Consider the following 23,533-nt stretch of genomic DNA (forward strand, 5'->3'; position numbering starts at 1 on the left):
AAAAAAGTAGACGCGAAAAGCGACTGTTTATTTTTAAAAAGACGTGTTTCACGGGGTTAGGAATTATTTACAAGTGAAAGAAAGTGATAAGATAATTAGATTTGTATGCTTGTAGATAAATTAGGATTACTTGGTATATTAGAACGATATGCTGGTGGAATTTCTTCACTATCATAAGCTGGCAAAAATTCCTCCTCAGCAATAGGCTCAATCTTTAAAAAGCTAGGTCTATTGTTAACAGCAGAAGAGTTGTCTACAATATGAGAATACGCTTCGAGTTGCCTTGGTCCCCTTGCCCCAAAAGGTAATGTGCCAAAGATAAGAGGTACTTCCAGTAACGTTTTTCTGCCACTTAATGGACCATGGCGTACTTTGACAGTCACTACCAACCTGTACTCAATTGTCAAATGTTTTGAGTAAGCCAAGGTAGGTTCTAGTTTTTGTCTGCTAGGCATTTTGAGCTGAATGTTCATTGCAGTTGCAGAGATCTTGGAAAGATGATAGCTGGCAATAATATATGTTTCACTTCTTGTATAGGATTTATAGTTGATTTGATAGCAACGTTTGATATAAACGCGTAATTGTGAAATACCAGCCAAAGAATTATCCTCTGATATGAATCGGACTACAACCGGCACAGATAACGGTTCCTCATGGATGCAAAATGCCAATTGAGGAATAGAGATTTGAGCAGATATATGGTTTGTAAGTCGAGTGGACCCTGTTACTTCATGTAAATTCTGTGTGAGCACTGTCTCAATAATAGGCTGAAATCGTAAATAAACTGGTTTAGACATAATAGAGTCATAATGTGGTGCTCTTTCAACGCCTACGATCATGCTAAAGGTAATAGCGACTAAATTATGATCAAATGTAGGTGGATAATTGATAACTGGCATTTGACAGGCAAATGGAAAATTATATTCTCCCATTTTCAGAGTTGGCCAACTATCTAAAGGGGCCTGAATATTTGCAGGATGGCCCCATAATATGGTACGAATGGCAAAGAGCCTATCATTTACTGTTTCTGTTCTTTCCCAACCCATTGCTTCATAGTTAACTCTTTCTATAATAAAGTTATTTCGTTTGTCATTAATATCGTTACTATTATTTACCATTTGCTTTAAATACAAGCTTTATACGTTGAACAGGTATATGTTCAGTTACAGTCATCTTTACTACCCCTTCAAGTACAGAACCAGGATAACAAATTACTTGACCATCCTCATTTTGACAGTGAGGGTAAAATGATATTTCAAATTGAACAATAGGATCACGATGTCCCAAAAAGTTAAATAGCATATTTTTGGCGACTAGGTTTGTTGTAATTGCTTTTCAGCTGAGATGAATAATGATAATTTAAAAGGAATAAATACAGAAAGAGAGAGAGAGAGAAAGAGAGAGTTGTTCTTTATGTGAAAAAGAAATGAATTCAAATTGCCTTTAATAGATTTCTTTTAAAAATTACCCAATCATTTATATTTGAAAAGATGAAATCCCATTGATTTATTATAATTTGTAGTTTATCACCGAATTTACGGATTTGCTAAAGTTTAAAAGAAACATGAATCAACATAGTTTACACTATAATAGAATATATCAAATGAATGTTATGTGTTTACTATTCATATTTACTGAACTATAGCAGAGCTAAAGAAAAAAAAGATTATATTCATTTGCTCAAATCAAAGCAAAAACTTGTTTAGTTCCAAAAAAGGCACTTTTAGTCAAAAGACCTTTATTTTCCATCACATTCTGCCTTTATTTAAAAAATGAGAACGGATTCGATATGTTCTTGGATCTTTTAACAAACTATTATGCATGATTCAATATATTGTATTTATTATTTTTTTAGAAAGAAATAAAAATGGAATAATCATTGAATATCGAACCAACTAGAAAGAGCGTCATATCACTTGAGAAAGAGCAAAATGGTATCAATCTTAACCTTTTTTTTTTTTTTTTTTTATAAAGTATACTTTTAATATCAAGCCATAAATCACTTTATGACGTATAAAATCAAACCGAATGAGCAATGATACTACTGTATACAAGAGTATCACATAAAGCACATTGTCCAAAGAATGACACATCATCAATCACACAGATGGTTGTTTATTCCTTTAGAATGAGCAGATTTTTAGAGCAAAAAACAAGATCGACGTAATACATGTAAATAAAAATAGAATGTAAAATGGGTTCCTTTTGTTCTTTGTCTGCAGTAAACAAAAAGAGATGGCAATAGAGATGGCATGCTGATATTGGTCACCAGTAAAGTCCAGAATTGAGTGTAACTTGGCTTTTTTTTTTTTTGTTAAATCATGATCCCCCCCCCCTTTTTTTTTATTGTATATCCGATAACAGAGTGTATTCACCCTCTTTTAAAAATAAAAACTTTTTATATTTTCTGATTTATTAGCAAGCTATAACTGTAGTGGATTAGATAATCCGTCCACTAATTACAATCGCAGAGGAAATCAAGTATGGTATTGGCTACACATTTATTTTGTATGATGCAGATAAGGACTGTGATTGAATCATAAATTTACACGGTGACACTTGCTTATAAAAATTTCCTGATTTCATACAGAATGAACTCAAAGAACTATTAGAGAGATAGGTAAGTACTGCTTATAAAAATGATTGCAGTGTACTAGAATACTCAAGTAGCAAAGGGTTTAATAGCTAAAATACCCCCCCCCACTTTTTTTTTCAAAAAAAAGTTTATTTTTTAAAAATGAAAGGTGAATCCTCCTGAAGAACCAAAAGGAAAACCATTTCCACCTCCAAAATGAGCAAATGGATGATCACTTCCTCCACGGAAATTGAATGGGTTATGTTGTTGCTGTGAACCAGCTTCAGGATCATAAGGATCAAATCCATTGTCAAATTGTTCCTTTTTCTCTATTTATTTTATTAGTTTCTTGCTTTTTGATAGTATTTACTATTATTTACCTGGATCACTAAGTACTTCATAAGCCTGATTGATCTCTGCCATTTTGTTTTCTACTTGAGTTTTATCCAGATTTCCGCTATATTTATCTGGATGCCATTCTTGAGCCTTTTTACGATAGGCTTTCTTGATAGCTTTTGCATCAGCATCTCTTGATACATCCAATATTTTATAATAATCTCTCTTTTTGCTTTGTCTTAATAACTGCTGTGCTTTGTGTAATAATTGTCTAATTTTATTATCTTGTTGACCACTTGCTTCATATGCTTTTTCTAAATCATGTACAGCGCCCTCAAAATCATTATTATTTAGCTTATTTTCTCCAATATTTGTTAGCGCATCAACATTGTTTGAGTCTATTTTAAGTGTAGCTAAACACCAAGTATTGATCCTGTCTGTGTCTTTTTGTTGAGCCGCCAGTTGACAAGCTAATTCAAAACATATCAAGTGTAACTTCTTTGGTAATCTTCCTTTTACTTTCATTTCTCTCTCTAATGCATCAAAGGGTTCATCTAATTCAGATACAAGCCCTTTTTTAGTACTGCTGCCAATGAGTGTATTAAAGGCAGTAGTATATCGTCGCTGTTTTCTAAAATCCATGACCTTTTGAAGATCTTTTTGTAATCGTTTCATTTGACGAAAAAGAAATTTGCATTGTTTTTGTTCTGGATCATAATGTAAGCATTGCTTAACTTGGGCAAGTGCTCGATCTGGTTCATAAAGTGAATAAAAATTGAGTTTAGCTAATTGCATAATAAGTGTTTGATCTGAAGGATTGAGAAGACTAACTCGGCTATTTATAAATAATATCAGCTTCTATTCTTCAACAGTAATTTAAATTCTTTTTTACCCTAAATCATTCACAGCTTCTTCAATTTCACCTTTACCAACATGACATTGAGCACGTAATGTTCGCCATTGAGGTCTTTGTGGTGAGATTTGAATGACACGGGATATATGTTGGATGCATTGTTCATAGTTTTGATTAGAAAGCGAATTTTGTGCTATTTTACTTGAACTTTCAGCTTCTTCTATGGATGATAACTTTTGGTTTTGTTAAATTTAAAATGACATAAAAAAAACAAATTTACCAAAGATTTGCTTGCTTCGTTTTGAGGATAATTTGCCAAGTCTTGTTTAGCTAATGAATATTCACCATCAGCTATGTAGAGTTTCGCTCTTTGTAATAATGCTTGATGGAATCCAGGCTTTAAGTCCAATATTCTAGTAAAGTCTTCAATAGCTGAGTTGGTTTTTCCGAGAGATAAATAAGCAGTGGCTCTCTTATAGTAAGACAAGTAATCTGAAGGATCCTGCTCTACAAGCAACACAATATTCTTAGTAAAGAGGCGTAATTGTATGCATGTACTGTTGTTATCTTACGAATAGCTGTATCATAACTCAAAATAGCATCATTAAACTTTCCAGTTGACAAATATTGATTGCCTTCTTCCAAATAAAACTTTGCATTCTTCTCAAAAGCTGTAACTTGATGGTTGATAAAGAATGGTAAAGCAAAAGCAAAGAGTAGGTGTTTGGAGGATCTCATTTATTATTATAAAAAGAAAATGGATTAATGATAGTGATATTTTTAGTAAAAAAAAAAAGGCTGAGGTTGAATTTAATTCCTCTTTATCTTTCAGTGGTACGCTTCAAACTTCACTGCAAATATTCTATTGAATTCTTTCATATTAGCCTATGAAAATCATGTAGCTAATCTGAGTAAATCCTATGCTATTGGTTAACTGAAACTAAAGCAGATATATAATAACTTAACAAATCCATTGCATTAGATACCTTACGCAATTTGATTGGATAATAATACAGTACTGTCGCCTGGATTTGGACATTTCAAGCAAAAATTTGAAATTTTTATTATTTAATTCAGACATTAACCATTCTTTTAGAAAAAGAACAAATTGCTTTTAAGACTTTAAAAGTTAGATGTTAATTTTGCAAATATTACTACTGTTTAAGTTATTTTCAGAAATGTTGCGCTAACTTGTCGCTCCAACATATGAATTGTACTATAAGATATATAGAGATGCAATACTGCTGTCTGAAAATAGTGAATGTGTAGGTGTACTTTCCATATTACTTCATCACATTTTTCAAATGATTTTGTTATTTTGTAAAAATTTGAAAGTACAGTAATTGCTCAATCAAATTCAGAAGAAACTATTGAAACTACCTGCTTACAATTCTCTATGCTAATACCTTTTGTATTTTCGTGACAAGTCACTGTTGAATACACTTGTATCGCTCTTAATCCTTATACTCTTTGATAAGCTTTAATAGACATTAAAATCTTCATCCATAAAAAGAAAAAAAGTGCAGTAATTTAAAATTCAGAAAACAAAAAAAAAGACATCCACACAGCAATTTTCTTTTTTTCTTTTTTTACTGATGCGGATTCCAGTGATAATTGGATTATGTTTATTTCTTATTGTTATGGGTATACTCGGCTTTACTCCTATTCAACTACAAGTAAACGATAAGATACTTCACTTTACTGTTTTTTTTGTATTATCTATATTTCTTTATTTCTTATGGAACATGTCTATTAGACGAAACTTGATATTAGCCACTACTTCTTTTTTAGTATTTGCTGTTGGAAGTGAATTAATACAAGGAATATTGCCGGTAACTAAGATAATGAAATACATATATCTATAACATTAAATATGTTTCTGTATATAAAAAGTATCGAAGTTTTGATGCACATGATATACTTGCAAATTTGACAGGCGGCACATTAGGAATACCGATATCCTGCTTAATAGATTATTGGAGGAAGATAAAGATAAGGAAGTACGAAAAAGTAGCGACGAATGAAGAAGAAGAAATTATGATAGATACACTTTATTAAAAAACAATATGAGCGGCTACTATCCTTTGTAATTCCTATACAAATTTATATTATTTTAGATATATTTAACAATAAAGAAAAGAAAGTTATTTTTTACCTCGTCATCTAATGATTCAGGCTTAGTTTGATTATTGTTATTATTAGTAGGGGTAGGGTTATCAGTATTAGTGCTAATAGAAGTAGCATTATTAGTAGAAACAGAAGCTTCAGCTGTAGTATTAGGAATATTGCTATTATTATTGGTAGGTATTTCATCGGTTTTTCCGCTCAAGATACGCTTAGCCATAGACATGGCTAATTCTTTTTGTTGTTCATCTGTTTGTTGATAAAACTGTTGGGGATTAGGTGTTAGAGGTGGAGATAAAGGCTTTTGATCCAAAGATTTGCTAGATTGATGCGTTTTCGCTGACTTGTCTTTGGGTCTAACAGCGAATGAGCTCTGAGGTCGATTCCATGGATGAAATTCATATCCACCTTCCTCTTCCCACTTCGTGTTCTCTCTTGTCTTTAAGAAATCAACACCATGAGCAACTAATAAATAAAGATCATCAAGATCTTCCTGTTGACCACGATTAACTGGAGTAGTGACAGTGGTCGCGGTTTCTTTTATATTATTAGAATGAATAGAGGATACTGTGGTAATACTGCTAGTAGTAGCAATCATTTGTTGGGTAGATGATATTTCTGATTCCAGAGAAATTTTACTGGTCGATATGCTTGAAACAAGAGAGGATGAATTATTATGTGTCGCTTCTGCTTCATTAGGCTGATTATTAATCCACATTGTATATTGTTTTTGAATATCAGATGGTTTTTCTTCTTCCTCTTTCTTACTCTCCTCTTCTTCACCCTTATTTTCCTCTTCAACCCCTTCTTTATGTTGTTCTTCCTGAGTGTCTATCTCGGAATCTTGCTTTATCTCGTGGGTGGAAGCACTAGCCAAGGATACAACAGATTCCTGACTTGAGGGGGCCTCAGGTGGTTCATTCGACTTCATTGACAAAGGTGACTGGCTTATAACCTCAATTTGGCTTGTGTTGTTATAGTCTTGAGAGCCTTGTCTTGATTTATCTGGATTAGTAGAAACATCCGAAGTCACCACTGACAATGATTGCTCCTTTGCTGGAGCTGTTGCTGTTGCCGCTGTTGTTGCCGCTGTTGTAGCATTTGAAGAACCCCAACCGACAAGCCTCTTGAATTGCTGTTTTAAGCTTTCTTTTCTTTTTTCTGTTACTGGTGACATTGTATTTGAATTAGATCTTGCCATAGGAACAGGTTCCATAAATGAAGAATCAGATTCTGGAGCAGAGGAACGTCTATTGAAATGGAATAAAGAAGAAGAAGAGTGGACCATTTTCTGTTGCGTATTTATACTCCTTTCACTAGAACGTGCTTTATCATTTTTAGGGGAAGAATCCATAAGGATGTCAAGAAAACTTGGCCTTCTAGCCTCTTGTTGAATAAAACGATATTTACGTTGTTTTGTTGATTTGCGTAAAATAAATAATAATTCGCTTGTAACCATATTGCTTGATAGACTTTCAAGTACATTAAACATGATTTCGTTTGAATCCAACTCAATTTCTATATATTTTCTCCCTAAGTTAATTATTCTTATACAATATCTCCTTATCATTACCTTTGCCTTGATGGTTATTGACTGATAGTTTATATTTATCCTTTGATTCAGGTACATGGAATTTCTCCAATGCGATTTCAATAAGTTGCCAAATTACAGACTCTTGTTTGACAGCAATCACTTTATCCATGCGATCCATTTGATGGGGCTTCTTTTGCTTATATGTTTCTGGGTAGAGTGATACTTTGATATAAACCAAATTCTCATGTGCTCGCTTTATACGTTGATGTAAGTAGAATCGAATTACGATGTCTTCTTCATGGTTTGTTTGTTCACAGTTACTAAAGCTGCTTGATCGTCGTCTTTTGGTTGATGTAGAATTCATAGATTGCTGAGATATTCGTCGAACGTGCGAAACAGAGGGCATAGGAGTTGTAAATGAATTGGTGAGGGTTTTGAAAATTGAGAGTGGTTTATCTTGAGTAGACAAAATGTACTCATCTCCATCATAGCCCTGAACAGCTACATAATACTCAATTGTGGCCGAGTGATCATGATCTTCTTGAAGGCCAAATTGACTAACGGCCAGTCTGACAAGCTCATCTGCGGACGTCTGATGAGTGATGGAGAATGTATGAAATGTAGGGCCTTGGTTGATATTGCCTGCAAATACACGGATTTCTTGCAGCGTTGTATCTTGTAGCGCTTCCATTTCAACTTTTTCTTGGTTTGTCTGTTCAATTTTGGAGTTTTCAATGTCTGATTGTGCGTCCTTATTGATATTGGTATTGTCTTGGTACATATTTTGCGAATGTTCAGTATTTTCTATAAGCATAGATTGTCTCGTTTCTTCCTCATTTTCTACTTGGTCTTCTTCTTTAGTGTAGATTTCCATCCCATTATTCTCATCTTCATCATCTTCTTCTCCCTCAGACTCTACCTCAAAATGAAACACATCACACTCATCTGCAATAGTGACGCGTCGAGTATTGTTTGCTAAGGGATGGAGCTCGGATAAGGGCGATAAATCATAATGTACTGGGGAAGTTATTTCTTCATTTCGATGCTTATTTAATCTTGCTAATCGTTCATAAGGTGTCTATCATAAAAGAAGTTGGTGTTAATGAATAATAAGGCACTGTATTGTGTTTACCTCAATATTTTCTGCTGGAATATAGCCTACTTCGCTTGTAGTAAGCACCTCAACCAACCACCAATAGATGTTTGTATCTTCCAATAAATTAAGCGCATCTCCTTTAACAACGGATGCTTGTCCTTCAACAGTTGCAACAAATGTATGAAGCGCGTAAACAAGATCAAAGTCGATATTATCGTCGGGAATACTGGACGGTGAAGATACAGAAGAAGCATCATCGTCCTCGTTCATCAGTTCTTCCTCTTCAGACATATAGTGTTCTTCTTCATCAATTTCTTCTAATCGATCCGAATATATTGACATTATTAATAAATAAATAAAAAAAGGAAAGGAAGGGGAAGGGCAATGCGTGGAGTGTGTTGTAAAAAAGGAGAAAAAAATAAGAAGAAAAGAAAGAGTTTATGAATCGTATTATTTTTTATTAACCAAGTAGTTTTTTTTTAAAAAATAGGAGATTAACCTTATTATGTGTTTACTATTACTCCTTTTTAAAAAAAATGAATTACACATGTTTATGTATCAGCTCCTTATAATTCCCCTTTTATTATGATGGGTGCATGGTTCCATATGATATTTTACTTGACGTTCTCGAAAGACGCCTTTCAGGATGATGAAAGTACGCATTAGCATTGTCTTCCTCTTCTTCCTCATCTGTTAATCCCCCTTCTTCATCATTGCTGGAGGAAGATGGCAACAAAGGCTGATTTTCCATTGGCTTTTTATGATCTATGGCAATGGCAAACTCTTCGTCATCAGCAATGCCGCGACTATTACTAACTGCTTTGTCGACTTTCATAGGTAGCCAGAGCTGAGGTAAAACACCGAGTAAGGCCGGATGACCATATTGCTTCATACCTGTATTCAGTATGCCGGTCAATAAAGTCATTGGTGGTTCTCTAAAATCAGTTGTCTTTCTAGGCTCAGCAACATAATCATCTTCATCCAATACAGTGCGTCTCTTTCGAATTCTATTGATTTTATCTCTATTATTTTCTTCTTCTTCTTCTATCATATTTTGGCTGTATTGATAATGACTCTTGTAACTTGAATGACTACTACTGCCACCATTCAAGATGGGTGCAGCCGTTGTCATAGGTCCAAACTTCTCGGACAATAATTGAAGAGGCAAAAATTGGGTACTTTGTTGATAGGCTTTATCCATTACAATCTTGTAAATCACAGTCAAGAACAAGAGAGGAACACAGAGGATGGCCATTGTAAATGATTTATTCAATGTGAATAAACCGGCGGAGGTTAATTCAAAGATAATTAAGGCAATAATGATACGTGAGAATACCATGGGCCACATTCTACCTGCTACTTCATAAGAATGGAAGTAGACTATTTAGGGTTAGTATTCGCTCTCCTATTTTATAATGAAGCGCATTACCGTAGAGTAATTGATATTTGCATACAAGATAACACATAGCAAAGTAAATAACACCAAATACCAAAATTAAAGGTGATATAGTAGAATAAACCAAGACAACAACAAACATAAACACAGGCACAGGATATCCCCACCCAAAATTGTACATGCGTGGAGCATAGACCTCAGCAAAATCGCGCGGTGTTTTACACAAGAAAAAACAATAAAACTTTTGAACAAGAATAGGGCCAATTTGAAGCAATTGAATAGGGCAACTATAAAAAGAAGTAAGCAAGAAAAGTAGAATCAATGTAAAATTATATCTTACAGCATGATGCCTTGAAGAACGGTGTAATTAATATAAAACGGTGCTACTTCTGGCAGCTTAGAAGCAAATATATTAGCTATCTTTGTTGGATCTTCAAATATGTCCTTTTGTGATTTGAATAAAGTGCTTGCAACTGTGATAAATAATAATACATTGAAAAATAAGAAAAAGAACTGCCTATTAAAAGAATGTTAGTTACAGCAAGCGCACGCTATTCTTATATTTTATTTTATTTTTACTTTGCAAAACATGATTCTTCTGACTCGCTTCTTGTTGTAAATCCTTCAATCACACTTAAACCTATAGCAAAATTGCCCTTAATACAAACAAACTTGAATTTTCCATATGAGTGCTTACTGTTGAAAATAAGAGGAAGAACAGAGAAAAAGATGACAACACCAAGAGTAGGTATGAATCCAGCCACGATTTGGTTCAAAATCTTGTTTTTCTCTGCAAGCTTTAATAACCAGGGAAAATAAGCTTTGAGTGATTTAGTAGATGTTAATGCTGACAAATAATTGCACGGAATTGACCAAGAAAACACCAAGAATAATAAAATAAACATCACTAGAACTTTGCGTATCAATCGTTCCCTTCCGTGCATTGCAATATTTTCCCAAAGGACATCTCTAGGTTCAGGCGCCAATTGGGCTCGAAGTCGAAAAGGTGTAGAATCAATCAATACTTGTGATGCAACATACTATAAACAAAAGAAAATGTTAATTCTTTGTTATGGATTCTCCTTTTTTGGGGGGGTTCATCTCGAACTTTTTATCATTACAGCACTAATCGTTTCCTCAAATGTAACAAATCCAACACTTGTAGGAGCAAACTTCCCTACTTTCCGCGCCTTTTCAACCAATTCATCTACTTGATCGAACTTCTTCGTATAAAGATCAATAGCATCAAGCTGAGGTCCACAAAAGATGCTTTCTTGCACTGTCGGTCGATCTCTTTCGATCGCTAGTCTACTAGGTCCATCCTCACTTAGAAATTCATCCGGATCATAATGAGGAACATGTGAGGGATTTCCAAGATATTTGGCATATACTGTTTCTAACTGTCGCAGATACTGTGTTCTCTCCTTTATGAATTCAAGTAAGCGGCCCACATGGCGTATGGTGTGGACCGATTCAACTACACCAATTCCAAGCTTTTCAAAATACTCTGCCAACTTTTGATCTGATCTTAAATGAGGCGGGATACCAGTGACCAGCAATGTTCTAGCTGATAAGGTCTTTGCTTTTCTCAACAAGAATTCGCGTCGAATACGTACATAATCTCGATAATTAAGAAAGGTGAAATAAAAAGTGGCAAAGACAAAGAGATAAGTGAAAAATAAATAAACCCATAAAAAGGATACTGAATGCGTGGCATCAATTGTCAGTGTAGATGTAGTTTTGTTTGGATTTGTGCTATTAGTAAAATCGCCGCCCATTTTACTAATTGGGTATAATACGACAGTTCCGAAAAATCCACAGAATGAAAATAATTTGACACTCATCAGTAAGAATTGTAACATCTAAAGGGGGAGTAAAAGTGTTTCAGTTTTCAAAAAAATTCGACCTGTCAATTTTTTTTTTTATTTACCACAACTGCATCTAATCCAACTTTATCCATAATAACAGAGTTGGGTGTCTTTAAAAGGGGTATAATCCAACCAAAGAAGCTGGTGGGTAACTGTTCAGGTGCATGTCTAATGATAATTATTTAAATCTGTACTTTTTATTTTTTATACTTACTTTTTCATTCGAAGTCTTGGTGAATAAATATTACTCCATCTACAAATGATCAATACAAATATTTTATTTAAAATGACAGACCTATTACCTGACTCGTAAAAAGCAAAACAATAAAAAACATGCAAATCCAACCGACGTACATAATATCAATTGTGTTGTAAAACCTGTAGGTGATTTTGCTGTTTGTGCAGGTGAACCAGGCAAAGGCTCTTCTTCCTCTTCACACAAAAATTTAAATATGCCAATACAAGGGAATCCAGAAGTTGTATTGGATATGTCATTGCTAGGCATTACTAGCCTTTCCATATGCCTTTTTTTTTGAAAGTAGGACAAAGAAGGAAAAAAAAAAAGAAGAAAAGAGCTTGGTTTTGAATGCTTATTTTTTATGTTTAACTCGCATTACCTCATTTGGTTACAATAAGCCCTTGTGTTCAAATAGCAAGTTTGTCGTACAGGTGATACAAGATTGGATTTCTGATTGAAAGTTTTGTTCATTATCATTTAAACCATTTTTTTTAAGAAAAAAAATAGAAAAAAAATAGAAAAAAAAGAAAAAAAAGAAAAAAAAACGAAACGAAACGAAACGAAATTACAGTGTACCATAGACGTAGTTGTCATAAAAAAGATTCTTTTTTCTTTTTCCTTCATTGTTTCAAGATGTCTTTAACAGAATAGATCAAGGGCAGTGAAAAAAGTCTGTGCTATTGATTCTCATGCCAAAGAACATGTACCCTATACATTTGTTTTATGTATTTGCATTAATATTTACCATCAAAGGGCATTTTTATTGTTATTATTGATATCATGACCCTACAGAAACAGTGTAATATTCAATAACAATAAAACTACAGAGCTTTTTGAAATAAGAAAAAGGAGAAATTATGAATAACAAAACATTTGATTTGTACACTCAATAGTAAGGGAAAAAAATATAACATTGGTCATTTCCTATATAAGCTCCTTTTCGTAAAAAAATACTTTAACTGCAGAATATGTGGTGCTGACTCTATCTTACAATCAGCATATTTTTTGTTATCAGTCCATATATTGTATCTGTATTCTATTTTTATTACGGATTTTATCAAAATAGAACAAAACTTTAAATGCATAGTTATATATGTACATTATATAATTTTATTTATAAGAATCTTAGTTTTCAATGACAATACTGGCGGCGGTAGGTGATTCTTTAGCATCAGGATCAAGTGGTATACGGGCCCAGAATCGCTGAATGATGATGGCCTTTTTGAAGTCCGCCTTGAGTTGATTCAAGTCATCTGCAGTGCAAATGCCATACTTTTCTTGATCCTCTTTACTGTTGTAAACTGGAACATGCGCAGCTTTCAGTAAACCAGTAGCGTTTCCTGAAACAGCTAAGGGTTTACCATGGCGATAAGTATCAAAGATAAATTGAATTGGTTCACCATAAGGAAAGGCAGGGCAGGGCTCCAACATTTTATAAAATGCATCAGCTTCACCATTAGGAACAAAGACGGCGTCATATAAAACCGAACTGCTTGTAAGAAAAGTTTGCTTGATAGGCAAACCTTCAAAATCTCCAACAGTAGGACCTACATAATCTACCAAAGCACCTTCATTTGAAAGGAACTTGTACATGTCGCTAGCTTGATTGACATCGATCCCTGGCGCAACAATAATGGCTACAGTCTTTGCTTTGATATGATTTGGTCTTTTATAGTTTTCAATTGAAAGACCGACACTAGTCTGTTTCTTATTTTCATTTGCTGGCTTCTCAGGGGCTTTGACACCAATGCCGTTGGCAACACGGACAGCCAAGTTAAAATCAACGTGATTCAACAGAGTTACAAAGTTTTGACGAACATTGAGGTCTGTACATTTACCAAGCTCGAAGCGAGTATTGTTAATAAGTAATTGCTGTTCATGAGTCGTCAAACTGTTGTAGAAAAGCTGGGCCTGAGCGAAATACTCAAGCTTCTTGCCATGTTTGCCTCTCTGTTTTATACCATTAACTCTTTGAGGAGGTTCAATGTATCCGCCATCTTTGGGAGAAACAGGTTCAGGCTTGTTGTTTTGCATCGCATTGGGATAATATGAGACAGCACCTTTATGAACATTGAAATTCATGAAGCCTTCACGATTATTGTTGTGAACAGGAGTAATAGGACGGTTAATAGGAATTTGATGATAATTGGCACTGTTCATTCTGTTAATTTGAGTATCAGTATAACTGAATAAACGACCTTGTAAGAGAGGATCATCCGTGATTCCAATACCACGAACGATGTGAGCCACATGAAACGTCACTTGTTCTGATTCTCCAAAGAAATCATCAGGGTTACGATTTAAAACCATCTTGCCCAATGGAGTGACAGGTACGAGTGATTCAGGTACAATTTTGGTGGAATCTAAAAGATCAAATTCAAACTTGTCCTCATCTTCTTCAGGAATAATCTGTACACCAAATTCATATTCAGGGTAATGCCCTTTCTCAATAGCAGTATACATGTCATTACGATGAAAGTCAGGATCATTACCATTGATCTTCTTTGCCTCGTCCTAAACATATTATCTGTCTTTAGTTTTGATACATCTAGATAAATTTTTTAATTACCCATTCAAGACAGTTGAGTCCTTGGCATGGCTTCCAATGGAATTTGACAAATACAGATTTGCCTTGCTCATTAATAAGACGCATCCTAAAGAATAATGATTAGTTATATTCTTTTCCCTATCATTTTTATTTTTCTTACGTGTGAACACCAAAACCTTCTACTTGGCGGAGACTTTTAGGGGTGCCTCTTCCCGACAAAGCCCAAAGTACGGTATGGATAGATTCGGGTTGTCTAGAAAAGAAGTCATATGCTGTATTATGAGCAGTCGCAGCTTGTGGGACATCCTTGTTTGGTTCAGGCTTAGCAGCATGAATCAAGTCAACGAATTTGATGGCATCTACGAATATATACGTTAATTCACGGTATAACAAACTTAGTAATGTTCGTAATCTTACCTTGAACAAAGAAAGGGGCAACATCATTACCGACTAGATGTGAAGGAAAAAGAAGTGTTATCTTCATTTTTGTTTTTTCTCGTAATTTAATTTTTCAGTTACCTAAATCAAAATTTCCTTCTTCTGTATAAAATCGAGTAGCGAATCCACGAACATCTCTAACAGTATCAGAGGAACCCCTATTACCCAGGACAGTAGAGAATCTGACAAATACAGGTGTTTTCTTGTTGGGATCACAGAGGAATTTAGCACAGGTCAATTCAGACCAATCCTTGTAAGGTTGAAAGTAACCATGAACACCGAAGCCACGGGCATGAACAACACGCTCAGGGATTCTAAAATAACAACTTTTTTAATATTTTATACAAATAATGCAAAAGGGACTGTGAAACTACCTTTCATGATCTATTAAAATACAGTAACAATAAAAATGAGTGCACATACACATACAAAAGTCTAAGTTTATTTTGTTACGTACCAAAATGAGTTATCTTTTCTCGAAACGCAAAGTCTTCCATAATGATAGGACCACGCTCACCAGCTGTCAAACTGTCTCGTGTATCAACTTTGGTACCAAACTGTGTAGTTTCCTGAGTTCCTTGGTTATCAACTACGGTATTTACGTTTGTAATAGGAGGCTGAGAGCTAGAATGAGTAGGGTTTGACATATTTTAAATATAAGAGCAAATAAAAAAAAAACGGCAATTAGTTCTCTTTAATACCACATTTATATATAGTTGAGTAATGTATTTGTGCTAATTATGTCAGAACGATGAATGTTATAACATATCCTTAGTTTAAGTATATCGGATATAAAATTAACCGACGATCCAAAAGTAAGCTATGACACAAATAACACGTCAAAACCAAATATGATTCATTTCCTATCTTGTAGCGTCAAAGATCGAAATCATTCTATTAACATATCCATAGTAGGTCACGGATTATTCTAGAGAAAAAGGGGCTGCGTGTTTTGCTTGTACGCACACCATGCTTTATAATGTTAAATTTAAGCTTAGCTGTGAAATAAACAAAACAATTTATCAATCGTCTAACTCATCAAGGTACAGTTGTACAGAATAGTAAAAATGCCTTTGCTTTCTTCCTTTTTTGATAATTTTAGGGCATACAGTCGTTCCAATACCAAAGGGCGGTTTTTTTGAAAAAAGGGCGGCTAATAAAAAAAATCAAAGTTCGGTCAAATTTTTCTCAAAGGGCGGTTTAATTTTTCTCAAAGTGCGGCTTTCATTTTCTCAAAAGGCGGCTTTCATTTTCTCCAAAGGGCGGCTTTCTTTTCTTCAAAGGACGGTTTTGTTTTTAAAAAATGAGCAGTCGGTTTTATTATGAAGATGGACAATCCATTTCGGTTGTCTCTAATACAGCGATCTCTACCATCATCGGCAATGTCACCAATACCAACTTCAAAGTGGTCACTTTTTTGGAAAATGCCTGTTTCGCCTGAAAGCCGACCTTTATGGTATCGTCTATTCCATCGTAAACTCTTTAGTCAGTCACTTCTCTCAAAATTCGATAACGGTTTGACCTCTTCACAATGCAAATTTTGCTCTGCTAATAATGAAGATCTACAACACCTCTTCGTGCGCTGTCCCAGGAAATGGAGAGTATGGATAGATGCTTTCAACTTCTTTAGTCCACACCTCACTTTCACTCAAGATGATGTATGCTCAATCCTCTAGTCTTTTTAGCGGCTTCCTTTTGTTAACAATACTGATCTCTGGGCTCTCAGCTGCTGTGTGCTTTCCGTTATCTGGCGTGCCCACTAGAGATTTACTATTGACGGCTTTCCTTTTATTGATAAACAGTTGATCACTCGTGCTATGTCGCAGTTTGCCACCCTCAAAAGGAGCAGGCTCGACCTTGACTAGCATGCTTCATCGCTTAAACTCTGTTTCTTTTGGTTCACACCGCTCTCAGACGTGTGACTCCTATTATATTATATTTTATAAATAAAAATAAACTATTTATTTACAAAAAAAAAAGGTTTTATTTTGTAAAGACGCTCTTTTTGGGTCTCTATAGATTATCACACCTTTGTGTATTTGTTTTATGGAATACAATATCTATTGCTATCTTACTGCTCATATAACATACGAAAGGTATATTGAAAAATTACAAAATATAGATTTGTCTCCTCTGCAGTAGCAATATATATCATTAATAGTATTAGAAAATGGGTAAAATTTTACTAATGAATCATGTGAACTCATTTGTGCTCTCTTTCCTTTGTTTAATTACTAAAATATGCTATATCCAAAAGACAAAGATTAGCTTCATCCTTTCAATCCAGAATTGCCATGCAGATAGTACTCTCGGACTTTGCCGGCCTCAAATGTTGTCGTCATATCCAATCAAAATGAAATACAATTTTTTTGCAATTGGAAGAAAGCAGGGCCGAAATAAATTTCTAAGAGTCGTTGTACATTCATTGTTAGTTTTTTTTTGTTGCATTATAACATGAGTTTGATTGGTAGTGTCTCCGGTTTTGCTGCTTTCGGCGTTCTCGTTCGCACATATGCACTTGGTCTTCAAAAACGCCCTGTTTTTTCCAGTGAGTACAGTTGATTTTATGTATGAAATGATTATGTTAAAACTTTCATTTTGCAGATCCTAGCAGCCATGCCTTAGCTGCCGGCGTTTTTGGTGCAGTTGGATATTTCATGTATGATCTGCAAGAAAGACAATCAGCCGCTATTGCCGCCAAGAAAGAAGTCATGGTTCAAAATAGAAAGCGTGCAGAAGAACTTGCAGCCTCAGCTTAAATATATATCATTTGTTAATAGTTTGCCAAACATGTCAGCAAGATCAAATAAAAAAAAAGAATGCGATGCTTTAATACACTTATTCAACGCCTTTCTATATTTAAACAATTACAGCCAAGATTTGCTATTTCGTCTTTTAAGATTACAATTTGACAGGATGCAAATTCTTTACATTAGTTATCATCCTCCAACACTTGTATAGCTTTTTTTTTAAAAAAAAATCTCTTCTTCAGCTCAATTGTGTTCAACTTCTTTGCGTAAAACAGAAGTTAACTTTAATCTACCCTTTCACATCTAGTAGAGACATGTATGGTAGGGATACTTTTGTGTTGAGACTAAAGTATTTTTCAAGTTTTCTTTAGCTGGAGCCTTATTAGAATGGCGAGTGATTGAATTTTTATGAGACCAGGCTTGTATGTTTTCAATTCTTGCTGAAGCGTTTTTAAAATGTCAAAAGGTGAAGGGCCGCTAATATCAATCACATAAATCAAAAGCTTTGCACGTTCAACATGGCGAAGGAAAGTGTGAGCTAAACTCATATTACGATGAGCGCTTTCAATAAAATTGAAATCGCCTGCTAATGTTACTTGATGCTGATTTGCACAATCAATCTTGTCAACAAAAGGATGCGAAGTAGTAAAGACATGGATTCTTTGCTTTGAATAAGCATTTGAGATAGCTCGGAGTAACGTTGATTTTCCAGCGTTTTGCAATCCAATTGATCCAATACCTGCAATAGTTTTGAGTTCTATCTCTGCTAGTCTCCCAAACCTTTTTAGATTGCGAGTAGTCCATTTAGGCGGTCTATTCCTGATTGTCAAAAGATATGGATGACCATAACTTTCTGTGTCGTCTCGGAACAATAGAATCTCTTAACTATCCTCGCTTAAATTAATTTTATACTTGTACAATCCTCAGTATGAAGATACTATTTGTAATATTAGCCTCTACTCATTAGCTTTTCTGCTTGTCCCAAAAAAAAAGCAGCTTTTCTTTCTTGCACAATTATTCTATTTTCTGCGTGTGGAGAATGGACCCATCTTGCTGCAAAACACACTTCCTTTTTCTCTGACTATTTTCCTCTTGTTGCCTAATGGGTATTTGATAATTAAACACTCATCTTTTCTCATATCTTGCCCTACGCAATCCATTTTATCCTCACTTCGCTGGGCACACATGTCCAACTCACTTTAGGAAAGTTTCATCAGCAATGGATCGAATAATCATGTTATCTACTAAATCAACGTTGTCGCTGTTAGGCGGATTCTTGGGAGAAACATTTTCCTTCAAAGCAACATGCAGCTCTCTTCCTTCACCACCTTATGTTTGAATATAATAAATTTAAAACTTGGAAATGTTTCCAAGTAAAGAAAGAGATGGACAGGCAGCAAGAGATGTAAATTGAATCAAGATTTGCTACCTTCTCATAAATATTATAATGAGAGTAGTTGTAGTCTTGTTAAATAATAGCTTAAATTGGAGTGGTACTGAATATAGTATGCTTGAATAACAGCGTTTAAAATTTTACTGTATCTTATTGAAATATAGGTTGCTTATTTTGCAAGTATAAGCATTCTCTTTAAAACGAGGCCAAAATAGAAAAGTCGTGAAAATGTGATATTTCATTACAGCTATTGAATAAATACAAATTATATATTCTTGGTAAAGAGAAATACATTTTAAAATAGGATATCACTTGGACTAGCAATTCTTTAAATATATGTCCGTGCACAAATACTTAAAAATCAAAAGTGACAAATAACACAAGTGTCAATTCTGAGCTCGAATTTGCCCGAGGGACTGTCAAAATAGAATCCGCACTTAACAAGAGCGCAAATGGAAAAGTGATGAATCTTCCTCTTACTTGCCAGGTAAATAAACTAAAGACATACATGCAACCATCCATCCATTAACGCAAATGAATCCAGTTCTTTAAAAGTCCTCGAACAGTAATTATCAAACATGTCGAAGAGAGAATCCAAGGCCGCTTACTTCCAAAAGCTCAATGACTACTTGAACACTTACCAATCCATCTTCATTGTCAACGTTGACAACGTCAGCTCCAACCAAATGCACCAAATCCGTGTGTCTCTCCGTGGTGAAGCTACTGTTCTCATGGGTAAGAACACCATGGTCCGTCGTGCTTTGAAGGGTCTCATTGGTGAACGCCCTGAATTGGAAAAGCTTTTGAACTTTGTCAAGGGTAACATTGGTTTCGTCTTCACCAACGGTGACCTCAAGGACATCCGTAACAAGATCGTCTCTAACCGTGTTGCTGCTCCCGCTCGTGCTGGTGCCGTCGCTCCCGCTGATGTTATCGTCCCTGCTGGTAACACTGGTATGGAACCCGGTAAGACCTCTTTCTTCCAAGCTTTGGGTATCCCCACCAAGATTGCTCGTGGTACCATTGAAATCGTCTCTGACGTTTCCTTGGTTCAAGCTGGTGAAAAGGTTGGTGCTTCCGAAGCTACTCTTTTGAACATGTTGAACATCTCTCCCTTCACCTACGGTATGGGTGTTGTTCAAGTCTTTGACAAGGGTACCATCTTCTCTCCTGAAGTCTTGGATGTCGAAGAATCTGCTTTGGTTGCCAAGTTGATGTCTGCCATTCGTGAAATCGCTTCCATCTCTTTGGCTGTCGGTTACCCCACTTTGGCCTCCGTTCCTCACTCCGTCATCAACGGTTACAAGAACTTGTTGGCTGTCTCTGTTGCCTCTGACTACACTTTCCCTGGTTCTGAACAACTCAAGGAATTCATTGCCAACCCTGATGCCTTTGCTGTTGCTGCTCCTGCTGCTGCCGCTGCTGAATCTTCTGCTCCTGCTGCCGAAGAAAAGGCTGAAGAAGAAGAATCCGAAGATGAAGATATGGGTTTCGGTCTCTTTGATTAAATTTTATAATTCTTAATTTTTATTCAACTGCTAATTTAAAATCAAGTTTGAAAGAACAATAAAAAAGTGATTGCAGATTTGTTTTTTGTGTACAAGAAGTCTTTTGAATTGTATATGTAATGTATTTTGTACTTTATTAACATATTTATATATCAGTGGTGACTATATATATTTATACAGAAAGAGAGGAGGGGAGAGAACCTAGTTCGTGTTGGATTTATTGTAAAGACATAGTTGAAATTAATTGTGTTAAGAATGGCGCTGATACAAAAAACTGCGTTCGTTTGGAGGATGTGTTGGCTGATACTGATTTATGTGATCACCCCAACCACCCCAGTCGAGGTTTGCAGGAGAGAGGGTGACGATTGCAGCTGGAGTAGGCACAAAAGACATATGGCCATTATCTGATGTGGATGCTGCAAGGGATGGAGGAGAAGTGTAATTTAGATCATAAGCAGTAAAAGGTGATTGTGGTTGATAAAGTGGTGTATTGGTTTGTTGAAGATGAGAAAAGGCATTGGGAGGATAAGATTGCGTGATGACATGGTGCAAATTGTTTGTTGTTTGATGAGCTGATTTGTCAAATAAGGTTTCATTATCGGGAATTAAATAAAGCCCTGAATTATTCAAGGGCTTTGGATAGGAGGAATTTTCTTGGATTGAATCAGTGCTTGAACAGGGCAGGAGCTGATTGAGTATTTGAGATGAATTTTCGTTACTGTGGTCATTTACTTGATGTAAATCAGACGTAATACCGCCTATAATACTGGTATTCATCATGCGTTGATAATAACTTGACTTTGGCATATCGTTCTGAATTTGATTTTCAGGACAGGTATCATTTTTTTTGGCAAAAGTATCGATTGTAATATCTTGATCTTCAAGAAGGGAAAATTTTTCATCTTCATCTATAATCAAATTGTTCAAATGAATATTATGAATATTCATTAGCGTTGTCAAAATATGATGAGCACGTTGAGCAGATGATAACTGTACTTCGTGCTGTTTCAAAAGCAATACAGAATACTGAAGTCGTCTTAGTCGAAGTAATGAATCCTTATTTTGTAATACAAGGGCTAAATGAATTAAACAAGACTGAAACATGGAATAGACAAAGGCAGTAGGAAGACACAACGGAGCATAAGAATCTGGATCAGCCATAAATGATTGCTTTTGCTTGATGATAACCATAATGTTATAAGCAGCATTTTCACAAGCCTGACGCGACTCAGTAGCCAGTGCATCATATTGTGTTGAGGATGATTCAATAAATGGTCTGTGTAATAATAGCATCACGGTGTAATAAAATAATAATAAATTAACTGGTAAAATTTAGTGAGTATATAATTAGAATAACCAATCAAAAAAATTCAAAAATTTTTGCTAAAAAAATATAAATTTACCTCTTTCAGCCTGTGACATTGCACTGCCACCCGGTGTTTCGTTTAGGCTCTGGGCCTTCCAATTTTTTAGTCGGCGATCAAAAACGGCTAAGATAGTGGGGTCATCTAGATTAGCATTTGAGTTTGAGTGTTTAGAATTCGGAGCATATAAAGCTTTTAGGATTCTTCCCAAGATTTCGGATAATTTTATCAGAGCGATAAAGCTATGATAAACAGAAGGACCAATGGGCCTTTGGTCATCGTAAACTTCATGAGGTACAGGAAAGTCTGTATCAAAATCTCTGTCTAATATAGTCAGTGGCTTCCCTGCTCGAGCACCCATTAAACGATCGAGGACATAACAAGCGTAAAATACGCGGTGTCTTGTTTCAATTTCTGAAGGAGGTAAATTCCATTTAGAGCAAGAGCGATGTAATCCGATATCTTGAGCCATACGAATTGCTTTACCAAGAACAAGCCATTGCATTGATTCCACATCAGTTTCATCCATATCCAAATAAAGTGTCATTAATAACGCGGCTTGAACGTGACGAAGACATGCGCGATAGGAATCCTGAAGACGAACCATTACTTTTCTAAAATAGGTATCCGCATACACGTCTGATTTTTTGAATCGTTTAGGAAAATGACGTGACGCAAAGCGGAATGCAATAGCCAACACAGCCTGTGCAAGGATATTATTTTGCTTTAAATCATGTGCTTCAAATCTTGTTTTGTTCACGATTGGTAAAAATTTGTGAATGTGTGTAAAATATCTAAATTTATATAAATTAAATTAAGGACAATAATAAAACCAACAAATACTTACAAATCACAGGCTTTCTTATTAGTCGAACCAAGTGGTAAACTATCCGATTTTTGTAAAAGTGAGCCAGGTGCAAGGTGTAACGAGCGGTGATTAGGTGCCTCATCTTTTTCCTTCTTTACATCAAATATTGAACTGGTTAATGAAAATCCAACATCAAGTCGTGTATATTTTCCTGATAATGAAGAAGCATTTCTCTGCACAACTAATAATTCATTCTGAGGCATCATTTGGAGAGCAACATCTTGGCGCCCCGGACATTGAATGAATGATTTAGTTTTAAATAGATTTTTATCATGTAGCTGTATGCCAGCTGAAACACCTGTATATTTAATAGAATCATAATCTTCCAAGTTTAAATTTGCAATGGCTTCTTCCATTGAATGGTATTGAGGCTTTTCTTGATACAGATCCTCTTCATCATCAAAAGAAGAATCATCATCATCATCGTCATCATCTTCGCTACTGTACTTTTCTTGATGTTGAACGAGTCTTTCAACAGAAAAATCGTCTTCTTCAATCTCTTGTATGGATTTATTGGTTAAATGAGTTAATAATGCTTCCATTTTTTTACATCGAGCTTCTAAGTTTTCCACATATCTACCAAAAGGGGGTTAATTTTCAATTCTTTGTCGATTTTGTCTCAAGGCATTACAAGCTAGGAGGTC

At 35.1% G+C, this 23,533-nt stretch overlaps 8 protein-coding genes across 8 annotated transcripts; 2 read left to right on the plus strand and 6 right to left on the minus strand.

The window, feature by feature from the left end:
• Positions 1-95: 95 nt before the first annotated feature.
• On the minus strand, positions 96-1,302 carry RO3G_16991 (uncharacterized protein; the record flags this gene model as incomplete). The annotated part of the gene is made up of 2 exons (XM_067671575.1): positions 96-1,066; positions 1,116-1,302. The coding sequence occupies 2 exons, from the start codon at positions 1,300-1,302 to the stop codon at positions 96-98; spliced, it is 1,158 nt and encodes a 385-aa protein (XP_067527865.1).
• A 1,429-nt stretch (positions 1,303-2,731) lies between these two features.
• Positions 2,732-4,502, minus strand: RO3G_16992 (uncharacterized protein; the record flags this gene model as incomplete). Its single annotated transcript, XM_067671576.1, has 5 exons — positions 2,732-2,904; positions 2,956-3,746; positions 3,804-3,997; positions 4,045-4,271; positions 4,337-4,502. 5 exons carry the CDS (start codon positions 4,500-4,502, stop codon positions 2,732-2,734), a joined length of 1,551 nt encoding a protein of 516 aa, XP_067527866.1.
• Positions 4,503-5,818: 1,316 nt separating this feature from the next.
• RO3G_16993 (uncharacterized protein) lies at positions 5,819-8,788 on the minus strand (the record flags this gene model as incomplete). The annotated part of the gene is made up of 4 exons (XM_067671577.1): positions 5,819-5,857; positions 5,920-7,421; positions 7,462-8,500; positions 8,555-8,788. The coding sequence occupies 4 exons, from the start codon at positions 8,786-8,788 to the stop codon at positions 5,819-5,821; spliced, it is 2,814 nt and encodes a 937-aa protein (XP_067527867.1).
• Positions 8,789-9,101: 313 nt separating this feature from the next.
• Positions 9,102-12,287, minus strand: RO3G_16994 (uncharacterized protein; the record flags this gene model as incomplete). Its single annotated transcript, XM_067671578.1, has 8 exons — positions 9,102-9,898; positions 9,948-10,201; positions 10,255-10,431; positions 10,494-10,954; positions 11,036-11,776; positions 11,845-11,950; positions 11,997-12,035; positions 12,085-12,287. 8 exons carry the CDS (start codon positions 12,285-12,287, stop codon positions 9,102-9,104), a joined length of 2,778 nt encoding a protein of 925 aa, XP_067527868.1.
• An 858-nt stretch (positions 12,288-13,145) lies between these two features.
• RO3G_16995 (uncharacterized protein) lies at positions 13,146-15,653 on the minus strand (the record flags this gene model as incomplete). The annotated part of the gene is made up of 6 exons (XM_067671579.1): positions 13,146-14,534; positions 14,590-14,674; positions 14,729-14,927; positions 14,986-15,018; positions 15,088-15,320; positions 15,460-15,653. 6 exons carry the CDS (start codon positions 15,651-15,653, stop codon positions 13,146-13,148), a joined length of 2,133 nt encoding a protein of 710 aa, XP_067527869.1.
• Positions 15,654-17,460: 1,807 nt separating this feature from the next.
• RO3G_16996 (uncharacterized protein) lies at positions 17,461-17,765 on the plus strand (the record flags this gene model as incomplete). Its single annotated transcript, XM_067671580.1, has 2 exons — positions 17,461-17,554; positions 17,611-17,765. 2 exons carry the CDS (start codon positions 17,461-17,463, stop codon positions 17,763-17,765), a joined length of 249 nt encoding a protein of 82 aa, XP_067527870.1.
• A 1,962-nt stretch (positions 17,766-19,727) lies between these two features.
• On the plus strand, positions 19,728-20,657 carry RO3G_16997 (uncharacterized protein; the record flags this gene model as incomplete). The annotated part of the gene is made up of 1 exon (XM_067671581.1): positions 19,728-20,657. One exon carries the CDS (start codon positions 19,728-19,730, stop codon positions 20,655-20,657), a length of 930 nt encoding a protein of 309 aa, XP_067527871.1.
• Positions 20,658-21,262: 605 nt separating this feature from the next.
• On the minus strand, positions 21,263-23,431 carry RO3G_16998 (uncharacterized protein; the record flags this gene model as incomplete). The annotated part of the gene is made up of 4 exons (XM_067671582.1): positions 21,263-21,274; positions 21,390-21,979; positions 22,061-22,815; positions 22,869-23,431. The coding sequence occupies 4 exons, from the start codon at positions 23,429-23,431 to the stop codon at positions 21,263-21,265; spliced, it is 1,920 nt and encodes a 639-aa protein (XP_067527872.1).
• Positions 23,432-23,533: the final 102 nt, after the last annotated feature.

The sequence above is a fragment of the Rhizopus delemar genome, genomic scaffold, assembly GCF_000149305.1.
Source record: "Rhizopus delemar RA 99-880 supercont3.24 genomic scaffold, whole genome shotgun sequence".
Lineage (NCBI taxonomy): Eukaryota > Fungi > Mucoromycota > Mucoromycetes > Mucorales > Rhizopodaceae > Rhizopus > Rhizopus delemar.